This window comes from Notamacropus eugenii, chromosome 5 (genome assembly GCF_028372415.1).
Source record: "Notamacropus eugenii isolate mMacEug1 chromosome 5, mMacEug1.pri_v2, whole genome shotgun sequence".
In the NCBI taxonomy this organism is placed as follows: Eukaryota; Metazoa; Chordata; class Mammalia; order Diprotodontia; family Macropodidae; genus Notamacropus; species Notamacropus eugenii.
The window spans coordinates 438,673,869-438,699,039 of NC_092876.1; the positions used below are offsets into that span (position 1 = coordinate 438,673,869).

The following is a 25,171-nucleotide window of genomic DNA, read 5'->3' on the forward strand; positions in this document are numbered from 1 at the left end:
ACTAGATGGGCTATGGGAATTTTCCCTCCATTAAAAAAGGGCTGTGAACTAAGGAAGTTGGTGCTTTATGGACTTTAACTGATTGATGCTCAGAAATCAGCAAGGGATGAGTATTTGAGGAATATGGAAAGCATTATAACACAAGAATTATGTAGAACATCATACTGTTTATTTTTGCTAAGGGTTTTGAATCCTTAACTGCTAAATAGCTTTTATTCTCCCTGTGGCTTTGAAGAAACTAATAATTACTGTTGAGTTCACTATCCCTTTTCCTCTATCCCAAATAGTTTTCTTTCTGTTTTACATTTTAAATCTATTTATGCAAAGAAGATAGTTTTCTCCCCCTCCCCAGATTCCTAAGTGAAATCTCAATTCTGATTAAACAATTATATCCCATGATTGAGTCTAATGAGGTAAACTGCCCCAATTCCTCTCAGAATGAAAGTAATCAATGAATAGATGATGAAGAGTATCTGAAGTCTTTAATGCCAAGAGAAATATTTATTCTAAAATTAGATTCACATTTGAGTCAGAAGGAAAAAAAATAACAACATTCTGATTGCTTGTAGGAATAGTAATTGGTTGTTGTCTGTTCAGACAGCTAGATAGTCTCAGGACTTTGAAATGAAGCAGGATGGTTCTCAGATATATTTCCAAATTGTATTCACATGAATCTGACCAGTTTCCAGCAGAACTCCAGTTTCTTTCATGTTTCATTTTCTTTCCTGTTGTATCCATTTCTTCCTCCATTTCCTTTCCTCAAAACCACCAAAACACAACAAAAGTAATTTATAGACACATCTTATTTGACTTCCTGATAGCACTGAAATTCTTAGAGTATGCTTGTATCATCCATCTCCTTTCCCATTAGAACACAAATTCTTTATACTTATAAAGTATTTTGTGATTGTTTACTTTTATTTACCATTTTAATTTTTCTCTTCCTTTATGTTCTTTTCTCAAGAATATTTGAAAAGTTTCTGTCTTATTAATGATCCACTTTCCCATTTGTCAGATTATTCTCAGTTTTTCTGGGTAAGTTATTCTTGGTAGTAGCTTTGTATCTGTTGCTTTTCAGAATACTATAGTCCATGTTCTCTGCTCCTTTATAATGATAGCTGCTAAATCTTGTGTGATGCTGACTGAAGTTCTTTGCTACCTCAACTCTTACTTTTTGGCAAGTTGTAGATATGTAGATATCTGTATCTACATAGGAACATAAAAATGTATGTATGTGTGTATATATGTACACACACACACATACACACACATATATATATATACATGTACTCACATGGATCTTGATGATAATGTTCCTAGGAGTATTCATTTTGAGGGACTAATGGATTCTATTTTTCCTTTACTGTTTTGTTTCTAAGTAATCTTGGGGATTTTCTTTCACGATCTCTTGAGATATAGAGGATCTTTTTTTTTAAACAATAGCATTCAGGTAGTCGGGGATTGTTAAGTTATTTCTCCTTGCTCTGTTTTTTGGATCAGTTGTTTTGACATTTTCTTCTATTTTTTCCAGTTTTTAAACTTTATTTTAATCTATGCTATCTCATTATCCTCTATTTTGTCCATTTCAATTTTCACTTGAGCAAGGTTTTATACCTAATTATTTATTTGTTTATTCATCCATCTATCCACCTACCTATTCATTCATTTATATATTTCTTCATTTACTTATTTACTCATTTGCTTATTTATTCATTTAGTTGTACATTTGTTTGTTCTCTCATCCATTTACTTACGTATCCATCCATTTATCTTCCTTCCCACTTTTTCTCTCCTTCTCCCCTTCCTTCATTCCTTTCTGTTTCTCTGTCTCTCTCTCTGTCGCTCTCTCTTTCTCTCCCCCTCCTTTTCTTTTTGTAGTATGTCCTGGGAAACCCAGAATAGTTGACTTCTTGAGAGCTGTGGGTCCTGAGTCTGAGGGTCCCCTCTGGGAGACCTCTCTGTGCTACTGTCTTGGGTAGGTGAATGAGTGTAAGTTCTGCTTTGTGCAATGCAGGTCCTAGGTTCTGGGTGCAGAGTGTTTATTTGTAGTTTTTTTTTTTTTCATTTTGATTGCTGCATGAGCAGTGATTGGCAGTGGTGTGACGGTTGAGGGAAGGCTGCACTATGTCCTCCTACTCCTTCATTTGGATACTATTTCAGCCTTTTAAGCTATTTTTATTAACCAGTCAAACTTGTATTGAAGCATTAAATCTTGTGGCACAGATTTTACAAATACAGTTTAACTGATTTAAGTTCAATTTCATGAAAAGAGAAATCACAGCACCAAAACTTCCCGTCCTCCGATCATATTAAATTAATTTAGATTAATGCTAATTCAACAGCTTTCACTTTCTATCAGACTTATGTTTTCATATTTATATAAATTTGTACATTTTTCAGCTAATTAGAAAGGGATTATATATATATATATATATATATATACATACACACACAAACATATATATGTATAAAAACACACACACACATATAAAACTGGACCACAAGCCAACAGATATCATCATCAAATCCCTTGGGAAACTGTCCAAGAACAAAATCCACTTGAATTATTTGCCCTCAAAAATATCAAGCACCAAAACATATCAGGTGCCACATTATTTACAGATTACAGAATCAAATTGACCAAGTTGGTAGCTTGTTTCTTCTGCAAAGCCTTTAGTAAACAGTGTGCTTAAAATAAAAGTCAAAACAGTGTTCCAACTTCTTGATTACTAACCAAGAAGTATTTTTAAAGTTTTAGAAACAATAAGAAACTGTTTCATTTATAAATATACTAGGAAAAAAGATCCAGAAAGAGTCAAAACAAAATTGCAAGGACAAGCGAGAAATTTCAAATTTAAGTTAATTTTGCTAGTCTCACAGCAACTAAAATCCCATAGTTACTTGCTGAAAATACTATCTCTTGAAAGCCTGACTATACTGGTTATTCATTAAATGACTATTTTTGGATATGCTTTGTTTTTATGAATAGCATTTTATTTCATTGTCTGTCCCAATAACCCAGAAAGTTCTCATTGTGCAGTCATTCACTTCATGCCATCAAATCATGGTTAAAGGAATCACCACATTAATTAGGAGGAACAGTAGATGAAGTCACAGCACGATCAAATACAGTATAATAGTCTCATGCACCAAAATATCACAAGACTTCCAGTCAAGAGATAAAAAGGCATATATGTTTTGTTTGGAACATCAGAATTAGGCTAACAGTATATTGTTTGCCCACAATTAGATTGAAATAGCTGCTAAGGAGAAGGTTATGGAGAATGATCCAAGCTCATCAGCATATCTAGTCTGCTAAATTCCTTATCCTTTATGCTAAATCTCTTTATTGCATTTGTTGATTTAAAAAAAATATTTTGATGTCTGTGTTATAATATTTGGTGTTTTACCAACTGTGGAGTATGGAAATGGCATAGTTAGAGCCTTCATAACTCTGCCAATGTACTTTAATTTTCAACAACACATACTGAAGAAAGTCTTGGTACCCCACCCCCTACCTTTGCTAATCATACTTGAAAGAGACCACCAAACCTACCTTGACCTGAATTAAGATCTGAATTAAGGTTGGTTTCTTTTCCCTGAAGTGAAAAGCTAATGTCAAACTCAGTGTGATAGTATATTGCTCATTTTATAAAGGGAGATGGGAAAATCACTAACCTTAAAGAATTAAAGATATATGCAACAAAAGTAATGTTCAAATACTCAAAATTTATATAATAAAAAAGCAACTGTAGCAATCATTAATTTTCTGAAAAAGGTAAAAATTTTAACTCCTAAAGTATAAAGAAAAATTTGTGTTTAAGCAGAAATAAGTTTCATTAGAATTAATAGAGAAAAATGTGGTCTAGAAATGGGAGCTAACTGCCCATGAAAAAATATCTGGCAGCAATTTAACACAACAGTCCCAGATGATTTAGGCTGAGGCCAACACCTAATGAGAATAAAAGCCTTGTCTGTGGGGAATTTTTGGTGATACTTGCAGAAAAATTGCACTGTGCATAATTCTAATTGAATTGTTTTTACAAGTGTTATAAAGTCTCATACAGTAAAAGTTTTTCTCTACACACACTTCAAGTTCACAGCAAGAGTGGCATAGAATATCTATACACAGAAGAGAACAGTCATGCATGATATCTGACTTCTTGATATAATAATGCATATATTTCAGAATGATTATAGGGATTTCCACAAATGCAAGGTAGAGGGTATAGAAAGCATGACCTCTGTACCATTAAGTAAAAAGTTGCTACTACCTTTTATTTGTGTTCTCTTTTTGTGGTTTTCCTTCATTTTTCTTAATCAACTCTGCTGTTGCTGTTGATTCTTAGCAAAATTGGTAAAAATGAAATTTTAAACATTAAACTGAATAATCTGGTGATCAAGACATTTAAACTTTTCAGTCTTTTGGGTTGAAGAAACCCTGTGACATTTAGAACTCTGATTTACAAACAGGGTAGTCACTAATTTTCTAGGCTTGAAAATGTCCACTACTTTCTTGATTAGGTCATGTATAAGAGATCTAACCTATGTTATATTCAAAAGTAACATAAGAAAATTCTGGTCCTGGAGTGAGGTGAATAGTCCAGTAATTACCCTCCACTTTTGTTTCATTCATTAAATACCCACAATGATTGAACATTGTAGCATCAATGACAGAACCTGATACCATGTCAAGAATTACATTTGCAAGGGTGACATCATTTGCAGGGAAACCATCTTTCATGCTGAATTTTTCATAACTGCTGGGTCAGGCTCACTCATCCAACTTTTAAGTGTCTGATCTGGCTGATTTACACAAGTCTTTGGAAAATTCAGAATGTACAAGTCCCAGAAATCAGAATTCATATGCCTCATACAATGTGCTGTTCCATTGGGGAAAATTTCATCAAGGAATTCTCCTTGTCCCTGGAAATTCCTTTGTGCATACTTCTGGTGGGAAGGCTTCATGAAATTCATATGAGAATAAAAGTTTTGAATTGAGTCAAACCCCCGATACTTCCTAACAAGCTCCAACAAGGGGTTCAATGCTTGCAGGAAGAGGGTAGTAAACTTTCTGTTTATAAGTTTTTATCACTCTTATGATCAAACAATGTACATTCCCCCAAAATTTGTCCCACTCAAACCTTAGGATGATATGGAAATCCCAAGATCCTTTACTCTCCTCTGGCTCCAGAGGAGCCAGTCCAGTAGCTTCTCAGTCCTTTTGAAGAAATGTGCAGCTTCCATCACTGTGAGACAAAGGAACAGCCAACAACCATGGAAAATCAACTAAATCAAATCTCTTCTCCTACTGATGCTGCCTCTGCCACTGACAATTGTTCTCGCTACTTCTTTAAAGTTCAGGAGTTATTTATTTTGTTTTGCACACACGTGTGTTTTAGTTTTGCTTCTGTTAGAATTTTATATTAACTTAAAAATTAATAAATGTTTTCATGGCTTCACCCCGCCCCCTCCTTTCATGTGAAAGTTGAACATGAGGCTGTGTTGGAAATAGAGACAGGTGCTGTTCAGTATCTTTTACTCCAGTAGTTCCCATTTCAGAGAAGAGCATAGCATGAGAGGCAGCTATTGTTAGGGGCCATACCATGTAAACCTCAGCATTTTGAACTATTAATAGCTATACAAGCAATGCAGCAAGTATCTATTAATAAGAGAAAAAATCAAAAGAACCCTGAGGTTTTCCCTCACTCCCAGAAAATTTGCAAAGATAACAGAACATGGGAATACCTAGGTTGTGGCAAGCAGACAAACAAATACACTGTTGGTGAACCTGTCAATGGTCCAATAATGCTGTAAAACAATTTGGAAATATGCTAACATGTGGGCAAAAGGTCAACACTTTTTGACCTATAGATCTCATTACATACATATATATATATATATATGCATATATATGCTTGTATATATGCATATATATATATGCATATATATGCTTGTATATATGCAAATGTGTGTATATATGGATAGAGATATAGCAAGCACAGAAAAAGTTTCCTAATACACACTAAAATATTCATAGCACTTTTATGTTAGCCAAAACTTGGAAAAATATGCATTGATTTGGGGCATTTTGAAACAAATTGTGGTATATGGCAGCAATGAAACATTACTATACCATAAGAAATGATGAATATAAAAAAATAGAGAAAAGTAAGAAAGTTTATATGAAGTAACAAAAAGTATAGCAAACAGAACCAGGAAAATAATGTACACGATGATTGTTGTTATTTAGTCAGCTTCAGTTGTTTCTATCTCTTCATGACCTTTTTTGGAATTTTCTTTTTTTTTTTATTTTAATAGTTCCATCTATTTATTTTTAGATTTCAACATTCATTTCCGCAAAATTTTGAGTTTCAATTTTTCTCCCCATCTCTCCTCTTCTCACCCCATAACACCTTGCATTCTGATTATCTTTTCCCTCAATGTACCTTCCCTTCTATCACACCCCACCCTTCCTTTGTCCCCATCTTCTCTCTTTTCTTGTAGTTCAAGATAGATTTGTATACCCCTTTACCTGTATTTCTTATTTCCCAGTTGCATGCAAGAACAATTCTCAACATTTGTTTCTAATACTTTGAATTCCAGCCTCTCTCTCTCTCTCTCTCCCTCTCCACTCATCCCCACTGAGAAGGCAAGCAGTTCATTACAGGCTATATATGTGTCATTTTGCAAAAGACTTCCATAATAGTCATATTATGTAAGACTAACTATATTGTCCTCCATCCTACCCTCTCCCCCATTTTTTTCTATTCTCTCATTTGACCTCGTCCCTACCCAAAAGTGTTTACTTCTAGTTACTCTCTTCTCCCATTTGCCCTCCCTTCTATTATCCCCCTCACCCCATTTGTCCCCTTCTCCCCTACTTTCCTGTAGTGTAAGATAGATTTTCACACCAAATTTAGTGAGCATGTTATTCCCTCCTTAAGTCATATGTGAAGAGAGTAAGCTTCACTTTTCCTCTCTCCTTCTCCCTTTTCTCCTCCATTGAAAAAGATTTTTCTTATCTCTTTCCAATTCATTTCTCCCTTTCTCATCCAAATATTTTCCTCTTTCACCCCTTAACTTAATTTTATTTTTTTATGAGTATTATCTCTTCTGATTCAACACAACCTGTACTGTGTGTGTGTATGTGTGTGTGTGTGTGTGTGTAATCCCTCCACCTACCCAAATACTGAGAAAAGTCTCAAGAGTTACAAATATTATCTTTACATGTAAGAATGTGAACAGTTCAGCTTTAGAAAGTCCTTTATGATTACTCTTTCCCATTTACCTTTTCATACTTCTCTTGATTCTTGTGTTTCAAAGTCAAATTTTCTATTTAGTTCTGATATTTTCATAATGAATGCTTGAAAGTCCTCTATATCATTGAATGACCATTTTTTCCCTTGAAGTATTATACTCAGTTTTGCTGGGTAGGTGATTTTTGGTTTTAATCCCAGTTCTTTTGACTTTTGGAATATCCTATTCCAAGCCCTTTGATCCCTTAATGTGGAAGCTACCAGATCCTGTATTATCCTAATTGTATTTCCACAATACTCAAATTGTTTCTTTCTAGCTGCTTGCAATATTTTCTCCTTGATGTGGGAACTCTGAAATTTGGCCGCAATATTCCTAGGAGTTTCTCTTTTCAGGTCTCTTTCAGGAAGTGATTGGTGAATTCTTTCAATATTTATTTTGCCCTCTGGTTCTAGAGTATCAGGGCAATTTTTCTTGGTAATTTCATGAAAGATAATGTCTAGGCTGTTTTTTTTTTTTTTTTTTGATCATGGCTTTCAGGTAGTCTCATAATTTTTAAATAGTCTTTCCTAGAGACAGTTGGTCAGTTGTCAGTTGTTTTTTCAATGAGATGTTTCACATTATCTTCTATTTTTTTCAATCTTTTGTTTCTGTTTTGTGAGTTCTTGGTTTATCGTATCGTCCTTAGCTTCCCTGAACTCCACTCTCATTTGTAAAGAACTATTTTGTTCAGTGAACTTTTAAATCTCCTTTTCCATTTGGCTAATTCTGCTTATTTGCCTTCTTCTTCTCATTGACTTTTTGGACCTCTTTTTCCAACTGAGTTCGCCTGTTTTTAAAGGTGTTGTTTTCCTCAGCATTCTTCTGATTCTCCTTTAGCAAGTTGTTGATGTGCTTTTCAAGCTCTTCTATGACCTGAGCCCATTTCATATTCATTTTGGAGGTACTGGAGGCAGAAGTCTTGACTTCCTCTGACAGTATGTATTGTTTTCCCTCAGTCAAAAGGATGGAAGGTGGTACCTGTTCACCAAGAAAGTAATGTTCTATGGTCTTATTTTTTTCCCATTTTTTGGGCATTTTCCCAGCCAGTTACTTGACTTCTGAATCCCTTGTTGAGTGGAGGGTCCTAGTGCTCTTCCTCCCTCCAGGACCATGTTCAGGACTGAGGTTTAGATCAGCTACTCAGTTCACCCAGGGACTTTAGGTAGGTAGGAGCCACCACTGAGGGCTGAGGTTCAGATCCCCTGCTCAATTTTCCCAGAGGCTTTAGGGTCAGCCACTTGGACAGTGGACCCAAGCTGCTTCCATGGACACTGTAGCTGCCTGCCACCCACTGCTGCTGCTTCTGCCACCTTGCTGCTGCCTGAGGCCAGTGCCTGGGAGACCCCATTCCCCTCTTGCCCAGCTGGGAAAGCTCTCACACACTGACCTTTGAAGCTTTCTTTTTTGCTTATGGGACCCTCCCTGCTGGGGGTTCTGCCCCAGAGGTCTGTTCAGGTCCTATTCTTCCCTATGCCACATGGCCAGGACTGGGTTCTGCTGTGCTCAGCTTTCCATGGGATACACCTTTCCTGTTGGCGTTCCAGTTTACCTTTAGCTGGAAATCTCTTTCACTCTGTCATTCTGTGGCTTCTGCTGCTCTAGAATTTGTTGAAAGTCATTTTTTACAGGTATTTTGTGGACTGTGGGGGAAGGGCTAGAGTATATGCATCTTTCTACTCCACCATCTTGACTTCCCATCCCTTTTTTGGAATTTTCTTGACAAAAATGTTGGATTTGTTTACCATATTCTTCTCCAGGTCATTTTAAAGATGAGGAAGTTGAAACAAACAAGGTTAAGTGACTTGCCAAGGGTCATACAGTAGTAAGGATTTGAACTTATGAAGAGGAGTTTTCCTGAATCCAGGGGGGCACCCTATCCACTGTGCTACCTAGCTGGCCAATAATTACAACGAAGTAAATAGAAAGAAGAACATGCATACTATTTATTTCACCTCAAGCAAATCACTTATTCTCCTTGGGTTTCAGCTACTGTACGTGTAAAACAAAAGGCTTTTACTATTAGTTTACCTCTGAAGAGGCAAACTAGATCCAAGACTCTAATACCTTAATAATAATAAAAATAAAACCAGCTGCTCGAATGATTAGCATTATATTGGGTATTGACAAGAGATGAGAAAATACACTTTTCTTTAAACAGATGGAGAACTATGGGTATGAAGTATTGCATATATTTTCAGATCTCATTTGTGTGTTTCCTTCAAATTTATCTGCTTTTTTCTTTTATTAGAAGGAATGATTTACTGTTTATGGGCTGGGGATATGTGTAGAAACGATAGTCATGTAAAAAAAGACTTTTGAAAAATTTCCAAGTTACACAAAATTTAAGGTTAAAAATAACATGTTGGATGAAGTTTCTTATTAAAACACCTTGACAGACTGAAACAGAATGAACTAAATTTGATAAGATGAATTTTAGGAAGGATAAAGATAAATCTTACACTCTGGTTTAGAAAATGAGTGTTGCAACTACAAAATGATGAGAAAACTATATAATTCTTCTGAAAAGATTTAGTAGTTTTAATGGATTTTATATCCACTAGGCATATATATTTTCCTGGGTGGTTGAGACTTAAACATCAATACATGAAGTAGTGTATGAGACTGCTGTATTGGCACTTTACATTTCAGTTCTACAGTATCCAGACATTTCTCTCCAAGACCCAGGGTTAGCTTCATTCTCTAGCTGGTATTTATTTTCTTCTCCTAGAAATGTTGTAGTGAATGTAGACAGGCATCTCCCACAGTGACTGAGAACTCATGATATCCACAATTATCAAACTTGCAAGTTGAATATGTCGATCTCAGCATCTATGCTTGGTTTCCTACTATCAGTCAAAGAAATAAAAAAGGATTAGTAGCAAGGGACTCAAGTTCCAGTCTCGGGTTCACAGTAGCCCACCCAAGAGCTTTAGTTGATATGTTCTTGACAAGTAGTAGTTCAATATTTTTGCCTGGCTGGAGCAAGGTCTTCAGTTCTGTTCTCATACCTCTGTGGAGAGTCTGGAAGACTCCTGCTATGCTCAGCAGATTGACAGAGAAGAAAGAAGGATACAGATGACTGCCTTTTACAGACCCACTGAGGAATTAGCACTTTTTACAATATGACCAGGAGGCTGCTACATTATTTCTAAGCATGAGCCTTCAGTGATATTTCCCACATATTATCAGAAATTGTCAGAAGAAGTCTTACACATAATACATGAGATAACCCATTTTGGACCATTGCCATTCATACTCCATGCTACACATGTTTCTTCTCCTCTCCTTCAGCCTATTAATTGATACTAAGTTCCTGTGTCCATTGATTCTGCTTTCTCCCTCTTCTTATCCCTGATGAGGTAAGGGACTTGATAATCTGTCTTTGCTATCTCATGAGGTTGTTATGAAGATGAAGGTAATAAATGTCTGTTGATATTAAAAGGCTATACAAATGAAAGTATTATTTAAAAGAATATGTTATTTATTTCATCAGTTTTATGAGTTAGACATTCGATTCATCATATCTAATTTTAAAAATTGTTACATAAACAAAATAATAGACTTTCTCTTTCTTCTTCTACCTTTTGCTTTTTTCTCTTCCTAATTTTCCAGTTCTCCTCTCATCCTCCACTTCATCTTTTTCCTATTCATCTCCTCTCCCTTACATTTAGAACCATCAAAAATATGAAGAAATAAAATCTAAAATAGTAATTATGAAATCTCTAAAGACACAAAAGCTGCATTGTGTTTTCTAAAAAAAGTGAAAGAACATGTACAAGGTTCTTCAACAATAAATTCCAAAGGACATTTGCTTCATTCTCAAGATTGTCTTGTTAAAATTATCTGAGAATAATGTATTGCAATATAGCTAAGTTTTTGTTTGTGGATGAGAAATCAAATCAACAAGCACTAAGAAGCTACTATTTTCCATGCACTGTGCTAGGGGCTAGGGAAACAAAGGAAGGCAAAAGAGAATCCCCGCTCTTAAGGAACTCAAAATATATGGGAGAGTCAACATGGAAAAAAACTAGGTACAAACAGATGTGTTTGGGATAGATTGGAGATAATCTCAGAGGGAAGGCATTACTTCTAAGAGGGTTCCTGGAAAGTCTTCTTGTAGAAAGGGGGATTTTAGGTTTGGCTTTAAGGAAGCCAGGGAATGCAAGAGAAGGAGATGAGGACAGAGAGAATTGTACACTTGGGGGAGTAGTTAATAAAAATGCAGAGTTGGAAAATGGGGTATCTTGTGTAAGGAACAGCAAGGAAGCCAATGTTATTTTAGATAGTGTTTCTGGAGAGAGGTAGTTAAGTATTTTTAAATGATATTTTTTATAGGAAGTGATTGAAAAGATATTTTATTAGGGTTCCCAGACTTCTAGTCAAGTAGGCTATATTCTCATTTTATCAATAATTTTAATATGATAAAAATGGTCAAATTAAAGAAAATTTATTATCTAAAAGATAGCATTTTGTAAGTAAGAAGTATCAAGTGATACTTCACATTTCACTGGCTTCAATTGTTAGAAGTATTAAATGAAGTTTGTATTTGTTTGTTGTGGTAGTGTTTAAGAACTACAAGTAAAATTGAATCAGTATCAAAGGGAGTCATGTACTTTCTTTCTTTGGGTATTTTAACTATGGTAATAATACTATTGATATTAACTGCTTTTGTTTATAATGCATTTTCACAATTTCATATGACTTTCCTTGACTCGTGATGGAAAAACACTGTTCTGTACAGTTTGTGATGAAAATTAGAAATAGATTTGTAGTTCTTCCTTTACTTTACCTCCATATGTCTCTTTGTTTCCTGAGATCAAATTAAGGCTAGCAAAATATTTCCTTGACCTTCTACTCAGAAGAAATTCTTTCATTTATTTCTTTTCCCTGTGAGAATGCAAATGAATCCATAGAAATCTCTGGTAGAACTCTAAGTTCGAGGTTAATGCATAACAATTTCAAGGGCAATTCTATTATACTCTTCTGGTTACCAATGTCCTTTGAATTTTTAAGCAGCTTTTCCAGGTCACTATACAAACATGACGATATTGTCTCTGATTGTAAAGAATTTACAAAACTCCTCAATAGAAGAATTATATATATATATGTGTATATATATATATATATACATATATATACGTATATATACACGTATATATATATATATATATATATACACACATATATGAAATAAAGTAATTGCAGCTGTCTCCCCAGGACAAAACACTAAAAAGTCAATGAATTAGGAGCAGAGAAGGTTAATCTCTATCCCCAACTCTCTCATAACACCTTCCCCAACTCACCTCAACACTCAGAGTTGCATAAAGGAACCCAAAGACTGGTGCTCTAGGACACACTCAGCAATTTTGTTGTTTTTCCTGTAATATCTGCCAGCATACCCTGCCCTGGTCTCACTTCACAATTTGGCAGCAACAAGCAGTAGATCACCTCTGTCCACCCTTCCCCACCCTCATCCTCACCCCCATAGGAAGTAGAAATATAGATAGGAAAGCAGAAGTGTGCTATGACTAGAAGATGACATGGTACCCTACAGAAGAAATCAACCAAAGAGCTAAAGAACTGAAGAAATGGAGGAATGATCCTTGTATATTTGTAGGGCTGTGTTAGATCTAAAAAGTGAGCAATAGGAAGGTTATAAGTAAAAATTATTACTAATCAAAACTCTTATAAGGAAGGAAACAATTAAAAACTTTGAGAACATGTAGAAACATCAATAAAGAAGATATAAAAGCAAAAGGAGAGATGCTGTCCAGTAAATCTAAAGAAGTGCAAGTATTTTTGAATAAATATTGCAAGTCAAAGAAAACTGAATCATTGCATGGTGAAACAGAGGACCCTGCAAATTTCCAAGAGATCATGGAACCACAGCAAGAGATTTCCAAATTGTTCAAGAGAAAATAAGAATCATGAAATCAGAATTTAGTCTGCATAGAAAAAAATAATTGGCAGAATAGAAAAATTTGGGTCTATGATGGTGATTATCTCCAAAGAAACAAAATTAAGAACATGTGATTAGGAATAAGAATATATAGAAGTAAAGGAAGTCTATTAAAAAAAGACTCAAAAAGCAACAATATTAAAATAACACATTTCTAAGAAAAAGAGCAAGATATTGATTTTGAAAACATGATCTGTAACGACAATTTAAGAATCATAGTTTCCTTCAGAAGAACATAAAACTGAACAAAATAAAATAAAACAAAAAGCCTCTTAACTTTATAAAGAAAGAAATAATAAATCTGTCCAGAACATCTGAACACAGAAAATATTGTTAGTAAAAGTATACCCAGACCTTCAAAAAATAATTCTGCCATTATGCAAACTCCAAGTCACAGAGTAACTAAATTGATCAATTCTAATGGTAACAAATTCTTCAAGTGACCATGAGAAAGAACTCTAAATAATAATAAAAAGAAACTTTCACAATACATGATCATTCTGTACCATGAGAAAATGTAGAACAAAGTACAATAATGTGTTCCAAAAAGCAAAGGAGCTCAAGGTGAACACCAGTGCCATGCTGTTCAAACCTGGCCTTAATCATCAATGAAAAGAGATGGGACATTCAATTCAAGAGAGGTAACTGGAGCATTTCAAAAGCAAGAACAAAATAAGTGTGAACTAATAGGCATGGAAATAGGTAAAAGAAACCCAAGGAAAGTAAACAAATAGAGAAACTAAGGAAAACACAAGTAAAGAAATTGTTCCAGTAAAAAAGGGAAAAAAATTTACATACAAAAAAATAAATCCATGTAGTTAACAGCAACCAAAAGCTCAAAGGGTAACTGGGCATACCTTTTGATCCAGCAATATCACTACTAGCTCTGCATCCCAAAGAGATAACTTTTTAAAAAATGGTAAAAAAGACCCCTATGTTCAAAAATATTTATAGTAGCTCTTTTTGTGCTGGCAAAGAAATAGAAATTGAAAGGATTCCCATCAATTGGGGAATGGTTGAGCAAGTTGTGATATATTGATGTAATGGAATACTATTGTGCTATAAAAAAATGATGAGCAGGATGATTTCAGAAAAACCTGGAAAGACTGAGGTCAACTAATGCTTCAGTGAAGTGAACAGAACCAGGAAAACATTGTACATAGCAACAGGAATATTCTGCTATGATTAGTTATGATAGACTTAGCTCTTTTTCAGGAATACATTGATCTAAGACAATTCTAGAAGACTTGTGATGGAAAAAACTAACCACATCCATAGAGAGAACAATGAAATCTGGATGCCAATGGAAGCGTACTATTTTCACTTTTCTTCTCCCAGTTTTCAATTTTTTTTTCTCATGGGTTTTCCCTTTTGTCCTGATTCTTCTTTCACAACATGACTAATGTCAAAATATGTTTAACATGGTTGTACCTATGTCAGATTGTTTATTATTTGTAAGAGGGAGAAAAAATAGGAACTTAAAATCTTACAAAAATGAATATTGAAAGTCATTTTTACATGTAACTGGAAGAAAATAAAATACTATTCAGTGCAAAAAAAGGGAGAGACAAAGATAGGGTTGAGGATAATGTGCAATGTAATCTAATCATGGCAATCAAACAGTAAAGGAAATAACTCCTATTTTCTCTCAGCCAGAAGAGATACAGAAGAAAGGATGGGGTGGTCATGGGAGGATAGACAGAAGAGGAAAGAACGAGGGAAATATAAATTCAGTAATATTAGGAGGTCCCATTGAAGAACATTCTTCTGGAGAGAAATAGATATTTTTGTATTGGGAAATAGAGAGTTTACAATGAACATAATCTGCAATGACTTAGTTCTTAGAGAGACCACTATCCCTAAGAGTGTGTTGTGCCTATATGAACAATATCCTGCCCCTCAAGAGAGAGGGGCTATCAGACTTTTGAGGGAACCTAACATTAAGAGGATTGGAGAGAATGGATGCACAGAGGAAATTTCATGGGAAAAAAAAATGATCTAAAGGAGGGAAGAGAGTAGAAATAAACCATATAATCAGCATCACAGGAATGTTTCTACCATGGGAAAATATTTCTATCTTGTCTATCTCCTCCAGAAAGTGATACTTCATGGATTGAACTATAATGGAAAAAAGGGGATGAAGGCAAGATATGTGAGACAATATAAAGAAATTGTTTAGAAGAGAGACTCAAACTAGTTACTCCAGAAATTTTGATTCCATAAGGAACATAGAGACTGATGGAGTTAATAAGTTTAAGGACCCATGAATCAAAGAATTAAAGTGTTGGATAGAAAGAAGAAAATTGAAAAAGAGAATGAGGGGACATATTTTTTACAAAAACAAAGAACCCTGAAAATAAAGAAAGAACATTCTAATAAACTAAAGAAATTGAAGGGGAAGAAAAAAAGGAAGAGAAAAAAGGAATTTTATTTTTGTAATTTGAGGCAAAAAAGTGTATTTATAAATTAACTCGATAAAAGGTGGGAGATGAAAATGAATTAAACTTCCAAATCTAGAGGCAACAGTGACAAATGGGAGGGGCTGAGACTTGAAAATAAGTTGAAGAGAGTCTTAAAGTAGATTAAGTTCCACTAACTGAAGAAACAACATTCTTCTCTTTGAGAAGAAAAAAAATCTTAATTTAGAAAAAAATACATAAATAGAGAAAATGTTAATATAATAAATACATATCAAAATAAATATGATATGCATAACTTTAAGTGTGATTGAATTAAATACCTCAATAAAAATAGTGGTAGACAAAACCCCTCCTCCTACACACAATATATTGTTTATGAGAACACATCTAACCAGGAAAAAGATACATTATATAAATATAAGGAAGTAGAACAAAATTTGTTATACATTAATTTTATTCAAAACTACTTAATCATGCTATTAGACAAAATTGAAATTCAACAATAGTGGACGTGAAAGGAGTAAATATTTACACAGCCCCAAGTGTCAGGCACTGTACTAAGTATTTTCACAAATATTGTCTTACTTAATCTTCACAACAACCCTGTGAGGTAGGCACTGCTATTACTTCCAGTTTTTTGTGATTGAGGAAAGTGAGTCAGTGGTTCAGTGGCTTGTCTATGGTCACACAAATAGTGTCTAATACTGAATCTGAATTCAGGTCTTCTTGACTCCAGTCCAAGCATTTGGTCCAGTATGCCACCAGCTATTTCTAAAAGAATAAAAAAGGGTGTATGTGTGTGTGGGGGGGTGGGGGGTGGTGGTGATTGCATTCTATTGAAAGGAAGCAGAAACAAATCAGCATCAGTATTAAAATTATATCCTCCAAATATCATATCATCTAAATCTGTACAGGAAAAACTAATTAAATTGCAAGAAGATATAGACAGCAATACAATAGGAGAAATTTTACTGTACTTCTCTCATCTTGATAAATCTAAAAGAAAGATTAACAAGAGGGACAATATAGAATTCAACAAACTCCTATAGAAGTTAGAAATAAAAGACTTATGACATCTTCCAAATGGGACTCTTAAGGAATATACATAATTCTTAGCACCACACAATTGTTTTTTACAAAAATTATGTGTATACGAAAGCCTGTATGAATCAAACATTTCTCAAGAGAAGAGATGCAAGCTATTAATGAACTATTCACAACCAAAAGAAGAAATACTTCAAGTTGCTAAAAATAAGAGAAATGCAAATCAGTATAATCCTGAAGTTTCAATGCACACCCTGAAAACTGGCAAAGATAAAGAGTCAGGATTAAAGAGGGTATTTTGAGAGGATAGTCATATTAGAGCATTATTTGTGGATTGATGAATCAATACAGCTGTTGTGGGAAATAATTTGTAATCATACAAAGCGACCAAAATGTCCAAATTCTTTGGCCCAGAAGTGAAAGCAAGGCTTATACCCTCCCAGGACCCTACTGATGAAGAGAATGTTACCATATACATCACAGTTTTATAGCAGTACCTTTGTGCGAGAGCAGAAAATTAGAAGCAAAGAAGATATTGGGGAATGGCTAAGCAAATTGGGGTACATGAATGTAATGAAATATTGCTGTGTTATAATCAATGACAAATGTGATGAATACAGAGGAGCATGGATAGATTTTCATGAACTCATACACAGTAGAGTAAGCAGTCAAGAAACCAATATACAGAATGACTAAAATAATACAAATCAAAAGAAAAATCACAAACTAAAATGCTGCAAAATAACAAAAAACAAACATGGCCCCAAAGAAAGGATATGAGAAGACACACCAGACCATTCCTTTTGAGAGGTTCTAGGTTCTCAGATGTGGAAACATTATACATACACACATACACATGTATTCATGTTATATTATATACATACATGCTTGCATGCATGCATTTATTTCAAAGTATTCATTGGTCTATTGACTTTCCCTTTCCCCCTTCATTTTCTGTTTTCTTTTTTAAAAAATATTATTTTCAATGGGATAGCTCTCTGGGAGGGGTCAGGAAGAGAGATGTTAGGAGAAATTTTTGCAATGTAGAAAAAAATATAAAGAAGGAAAAAAAATAAAGAAGCAAATTCTAAACAGCAAAGGAACTCCTCCTATCCATAACTATGTACTTCAGAAAGGATGAATTGGGGTGACATTATCTTACTGAAGGTTCATCAGTAGAAAATACAGAATTCTGATAAGAAGTAAAATATCTGTGAAAAAGCAAGTTTGAAATATATACTTTAATCTGATAAGACACTGTTTTTCTCATCTATTCCTCCTCCACTAACTATTTCACAGTCAAAGGTCCCTTTTGGATCAATCCAGTTCTCTGTTACTGGCCTCACATCTGCCTCTCTAGAAGTTTTGAGAGGAGAAATAGGCTGTTAGCAACTTGAAGCTTTCTCTAGTCTGTCCTGATTCTATTCGACTTGGAGTAAATATACATACATTCATATACATACGTATAAATTGTTGTATACCTCTATGTGTATATATATATATATATGTGTGTGTGTGTGTGTGTGTAAATATACATATATATATATACATATAGGAATGTAAGTATATATTTGATCTTAAAATTGATGTTTAGTAATTAGATTATTTTTATGACCTAAATTAAAAACAACAACAAAAAAGCCTGAGTTTCTTTCTGACATTGAATTTCAAGGGCAGGTATATGTGTATCTCACTACTTACATAGTATGAAGTATGGAAATGCTACTTTCACTCTATTGATTCCAAATTATCTCTCACACAAGAGCTATAATTAGCAGGTTTTGTACGTGGGATAAATGGTTCTGAATATACCTTCAATTGACTTCTGCTAACTAATTACATCTACAAATATACATTAACCATTTACATACACATAAACATCAACTTAATATATATTCTTCTAATTAATTATACACATGTATGTATAGGTATTATTGTGTGTATATTCAAGTATTTATCATTGTTGTATTAAGAGTTGGAAACTATTAAATCTAACCAAAAGGGAAGAACAATTAGACAATTCCATAATATTTTTTCACTCTCATAAAATTAGCAGTTTGGTTCAAGTGGAAATTTTTACTTTCATTATAAGTGTTTAGTAAAGTGTTTCCATTTAAACCAAGAAATCAGATTCATTTTTTCATCTACTGTATGTTTTGATAAATTATTTCTATATTTTCCATATTTCAAAAAATTTGTATGTTTTAAAGTATGTTTTGACGTTTACATATTTTTAAATTATATTTATTCTCTCTTTTTTGATAGATCATGCTTTGCTTCCTTTAAGATTTGTTCCTATCACTGCTGGACGATATCCTTGTTTTATTTTGCTGAGGTCATCACATGATATTCGACTTTTTTCTATTGAGTGTGTGGTGAATTCTGACTGTCCGGAGGCCAAGTTTCAATTTGAAACTCCAGCATTTGAACCACTGACTCAGGATATTCCAATAGTAAGTTTAACTTGTGACCTTAAAATGGGTGCTTTTCAATTAACTCATTTTTGTAAACTAAAGGAATGAATTTTAAAAGGATGAATTTCTTCTTGACACTAGAATTTCACGGTCAGCTCTGTCTCCAACCACTTATGTGCAATTGTCACTCTCAATCCTCATTTATCCCAAGTTATCATCTATGCTTGTAGCACCAGTGCAATACCCACAGCAGCCAATATGGATATGGAGGTGTATTTCCAGAATAAATTCGCAAAATATAAACTCTTTTCCTCAAAGACAAAGCCAAAATATTTATTCAGATACCAGAAAGCTAATCCCATCATCTTAATAAGGAAGTCTGTATACATTATCAATAGAGGGAAGACCTATATCCCCAAGCCTTCCCTCCATCAGGCCTCCCCACAAACTAGCTCCCTTAGGCAAAATGTCCCTCTCTCACTCATGCTAGCTACTTTGCTCCACCTGCTTGCCTCTCTCTCAGTTCCACCTCACTCTCTCTTCTTGCTGCACCCTTCCTACTCCACTCATTCAGAAATCTCCTCCCAGTGTTGGCTCCATGTAATGCAAGCTGTGGACTGTGCCAGAGCTCAAAGTAGGTCACCTGGGCCTATTAAGGGAAGATTTACAATTCCCTTACCATTACAATGCAGGAGACAGTTTTGGGCCCGGAACAAATGACTTCTAATATACTTTCAATTAACTTTTGTTAACTAATTACTCTTGCTAAGTGCTTAAATTCAGTTGTTTCCATTTTGCTGCCTGAAAGTATTCTTCCAAATTGTGCTATACTGGAGCAAAACTTCAACTGTCCCACTCTATTTAGAGTTGTTACTCGCACCAGGTTTTCATCTGCCCTGAAATTTTACTAGTTATTCTTTTGGATTAAAAGAACTGTACACATGTGTTAGAATATAACCATTATATTATCATTAATATATTATCCACAAATTAATTGATTGCTTATTTACCAATAACCTAGTATACTGCTGAAGGAAGGAGATATAATTCTAGTAAACTCCAGATACATGAACAGCATGAGCAGGAAATAATGCTTAGTATTTATGGCTAGGGTAGAAGGCCAGAGGGGAGCTTGAAGGCTCTGAGTGTCTGGGAGACATGAGAACCTGACACAGAAATGAAGGAATGGGATCACTAAAAAAATGAGGTCCAAGGGTGCTGAAGAATGAGAAGAACTAATCTGAAAGGAATTACATATATATAATTTTTATATTTATTTATATATAAATATTTATACATATATTTTAAGTTTTTTTGGTTAATATATCCATTCTCTGAAAGAAATTAGAATAGCATTTATCAAAAAAAAAAGAATCCTTTATATAAATAAATATTTAAGTTAAAAAAAAACCATTTTGTCCATAGTGGGAGAAAGAACACTAGAATTTTAATCAGAAAACATGGGTTTTGTATTTTTGCCTCTACCATTAATGATGTCTGCTTTGGTTAACAAACCTGTCTAGGCTTCAGTTTAACCAAATAAATGAAGTTAGTTAAACTAGATAGTCTATATTGTCTCTGCCAGCTCTAAATCTATTATCTTATTTTAAAATTTTGCCTATGCACCATCCTATGTATTTTAATATAGCATTAAAATATGCTTTTATTACTTGCATAAAACAAGTGTTTTCTTTCTCTCTGCAGGAAATATATTTTAATAATGCCTTTTTAAAACCTTGAACTATAAGAATGTGTCTGCAGTTTATTTGATTCAATGCTAGATAGCAATCTTGCATTCTGCCACAAATAGGATATCAAAATATGAATGGTCATTTTAAGCAAATTGAGTTTTATTGGCCATTTATAACTTTCTGGTTTACCTAATGATTTCTTTGGAGATGCCAGAAATGGAAATATCAGTGAGTTACTTTTTGTTCCTAGACAAGAAGAGGTAGCCTCAAAATGGGAATAATTAATTGTCTTTTTTTCCTCTGACCAACTTCTCTGGTATTCCCTCAGAAGTATGGTGTTGACTTCCAAAAAGAAAAATGAAAGGCACTCCTGATTCTGATTTCTGTGAGCTTTTCTCTGCTCAGCATGTCTGTCTCTGTTTCCTGTCATATGCCCTAGGAGCACAACCTTTATTTTTTATTTTTTAATTGAAGGAAACTTAGACTGTTTTTCACTTAATAAGATAAGTGATCCAGCATTTTATGTTATGTCCTACTTAGCTTTAAATGGAAGGAAGCCTCCATCTTTCTTTTCTACACTCTAAAAGTAGATACTTCTTTTTGTAATATTTCTTTGTCTTCAAAGCTGCTGTTAATATTCATTTTAACCTAATTTGACCCTTATGAAATTTTAAGGAGAGATGCTCACCTAAGATTCCTACGTGATCCGGGCCACCTTGGAGCTTGTACTGCTGGGGGATACCTAATCAGTCATTCATATATTTGTACTGGATATTTTTCTTAAAGTTTCATAAACCCATATTTTTGAATCAGTGAAATGGTTTTTAAAGATCAAAAGCATTTTTAAAATGTATAGGTTAATGATTTATTTAGAATCCAAGGTTAATGAGGTAGTGGGTGTATGTTCTAATGACTCTCAAATTGTGGGTTGGGGCGTTGGAGAAGGAGGAAAGACTCAAGAAGAATTTGAGCCTCAGAATTGGAAAGGACCTTTAATGTCACCTAGTTTAACCACTTTTCCTGATGCACAAACTCTGTGTATGTTTTCCTTTCTGATAAATGTTTATCAAATATATACTTGAACGCTTTCAGTGATAGAGAATGTTCTGCCTCATGAAGCAGTATAAATAATACTTTTCTGCAACTCTAATTCTATGGAAACTCTTCATGTTTAATGCAAATCTCCTTCTTTGTATCTTCTACCTTTTGGTCCTAGTGCTCCACTCATCCTTGACCCTTTCAGAATTTATCTACTCCTATACATACATATACACACATATGTATGCATATATGTGTATGTGCATACATGTATGTATATACACAATGCATATATGCATATACATATACACATATAGTAATTCATGCAAACTTATGATTTGTACAGCTATACATATTTCATAGAAGTAGAGTAGGAAGGGGCCACAAAAACTCTTTCATTCAACCTCCTTATTTTAAAAGTAAAGTAACGGGGGTCCACAAAAGTTGAGTGACTTGCTAAAGGTGACAGGGACTAGAAGGAAACTCCCTCTAATAATGGTTGGAAACTGTTCTGCAACTTATTTCCCATAGCCCTTTTCTTTTGGAATCCTTGTCTTGGAGAGTTGTTCAGGTCATTGAGGAGCTAAGTCGCTTGACCAGGGTCACACAGACACTATGTGTCGTGGGTGGGACTTGAACTCAGTTGTTTCTGAGTCCAACACAGAAGCAGACTTTCTAGTGATCTCTTCAGTTATCCTAAATCCTTAGTTCCTTCCACTGCCCCTCATATGATATCCTTTACAGACTTCTCACCACCTTGGTCACTCTCTTCTGGACGTTCTCTAACTGGAATAAATGTTTTTAAATGTGGCACTCAGAATTAGGAAAATAAGAGACATGAGAAGGGAGTGTGTTCCAGCCAAGGAGTATGGTCATTGCCAAAGTGTGGACGTGTGAGATAGAATGTTGGGTATGAGGAACAATGAGGCCACCAGTTTAGCTGGACCAGAGAGTGCATGAAAAGGATTAATACATAATAAGGCTAGAAAGATAGGATGAAAAGAGGTTGGAAAAATTCTAAATCCAAATACAGTAGTTTATATTTAACTGTAGAGGCAACAGAGAATCACTGGAATTTATCTGGGAAGCAGATAGACTGATGACATCACCCTTTATTTGAGAGAGATGATCTGTTCATATCTGTATTTTAGGAAAATCACTTTGGTAAGTATGTGGGAAGATTTATTGGAAAAAGAATGTGAGAGAGGGAGAAACTTGATATAGGCAGGTCTTTATCATTGTGAATGAAAGACAAATAAACTTTTACTCATATATCTTTGTCCAGAATTGATACTTTATGCTGATGCCACCTATTCATTGATAAGAAAGACTTTGCACTCTGTTTGCCTGATCATATCTAGAATGTAAATCAAAGCTAAATCTCACTATACAGTTTTATTAAAATATGACATCTCATTTTTTATTGTTTCAGAGTAATCAAACAGTGACTGAATGGAAATGTGTAGTGACTATAGAAGGAGACTGGTTTTACGGACCTTCTGTTTTATATGTGAAATCAGGAGAAACTGCTCAATATCCACTTACATTCAAGCCTATCCTGGAATGTGAGGTTACGGTAAGAGTCCATGTTTTTTTTCCCTTCCTCATGATTAATATGCTATGTATAAACTATTTTTTAATATCGCTGATGGTTTTTAGCTTCCTAAAAATTAAGAATTCTAAGAATTTTGTTATTGTTGTATGGCTTCCACATTTTCTCCCCTATCAAAGTCTAAATAGATATTTTAGTTTGGAGAAGAAATAGTCCCAGAGAACATTGTGCCAATGAATTGTCTCCTCAGGATTTTCAAAAATAACAACTGGAGCAAAGAAAGTCCATTTCTTGTTTTTCTTCTTCATTAAGGTGAGTTAGTGGCTCAAAAAACATTTTTTTGGAAGGCATATTTCTTTACTGTGGAGATAAAAAAGCATATAATCAATATGTATGAAGATGCCTGTACTGGCTTTATAATTTAGAAAAATTAAAGAGCAAAAAGCAAGCTTTCCACCAGAAGTTTATCTTCATTAATTCAGTAGAACCATTTATACATGAACTGGGAAAGTCAATGAATAACACCCCCTTGAAAACTCATTTCACTAACTGGACTCAAGATTAGTTAAGATGGATGAGATTATTTGGCAGTCAAGTAAGACTCCTCTAGAGCTGAAACTTCACTTCCTTTCTTGTCATAGGGCACACTTAAACTACGGAATGAAACAGATGGTATTGAGCAAGTCTTTGAACTAAAAGGCATTGGAACAAAACCTCTGCCCTTGGATCATGCTGTGATCGATTGCCGAGTGGGGAAAATGACCAAGAAGCCCATAATTGTGCCCAATTATACAAGGGACGTGCTGACATATAGGGTAAATATTTTTTGAAAGTTGAGTGCATTTTGGTCACTGTTTAAATTTTGCTAAATGAAATACTTAAAATTTTCTATTTAATTAATCATGTAAACCAATGTAATATAACATTTCTAAGATTTTAATTCTACTGCTTAGGCTAATAGTGGCTATCTTCTGATTAGTATTTGAGCTACAAAGATTATTGTTATAAAATTATATATCTTAATGCTCTAGTAGTTTACTTTTATAATAAATATTTACATGTGCTTAGTTTTTTTTTGAGAGTTTTAAATGTCCTTTCACATGAAGGAAGTTTTATCGATGCATGTAAAACAATTTTTCCACAAGACCTAGGGAAAAATCAAATTGTCATTTATTTTCACAAAATATTTCTCAATTTCAAGAATTTTTTACTGGTTTCTATTTCATTTACCAAACCGAATAATGATGGAAAAACAATAGCTGAAGGAAGCCTGAGGAAGCACAGAGTTACTTATCATGAATTTTTTTATCTGTTTTAAAAACAATACCATTACAATGATGTTTACTATATGTATTAGGTATATATGTATGTACATGTATATAGTTATGTAATATGTCACAGTGGATAGAAAATTAATGTAAAAGGCCTGTGTTCAACTTCCTTGTTCTTGGACAAGTTATTTAAACATTGAACACTCTACGCAACCATTTAAGATCGCTAAATTTCAAGGAAAATGCTGATCTTTGTTGATACAGGGAATTTCTTCGATCGGGAGGTCCTTGTGCCAGTGAAATACTTATCTCTACTATTTATTTTAGTTCTTATTCCGAGACTGATGGAATGATGAGAACTTAGACTGACTTCATGATAAAGTTATCCATGGACCTATTTGGGGTCCAATAGAGCTGGAGATATTCACCAGTCATTTAGCAGTTCAGGGAGGGAAATGAGAAAGGCTTGAAGGTTCAAGTTTG

General features: G+C 34.2%; 1 protein-coding gene and 1 pseudogene across 3 annotated transcripts in view; one reads left to right on the plus strand and one right to left on the minus strand.

Annotated features, from left to right (window-relative positions):
* CFAP47 (cilia and flagella associated protein 47) overlaps positions 1 to 25,171 on the plus strand; it is a 917,896-nt gene that overhangs the window by 450,998 nt on the left and 441,727 nt on the right. For all 3 annotated transcript variants that reach the window (XM_072615192.1, XM_072615194.1, XM_072615193.1), the window contains exons 46-48: positions 18,988 to 19,175; positions 23,298 to 23,441; positions 24,059 to 24,232. In XM_072615192.1, the coding sequence (XP_072471293.1) occupies positions 18,988 to 19,175; positions 23,298 to 23,441; positions 24,059 to 24,232 (506 nt within the window). The remainder of the gene's footprint in view (positions 1 to 18,987; positions 19,176 to 23,297; positions 23,442 to 24,058; positions 24,233 to 25,171) is intronic.
* On the minus strand, positions 4,321 to 5,247 carry LOC140507189 (S-adenosylmethionine decarboxylase proenzyme-like; annotated as a pseudogene).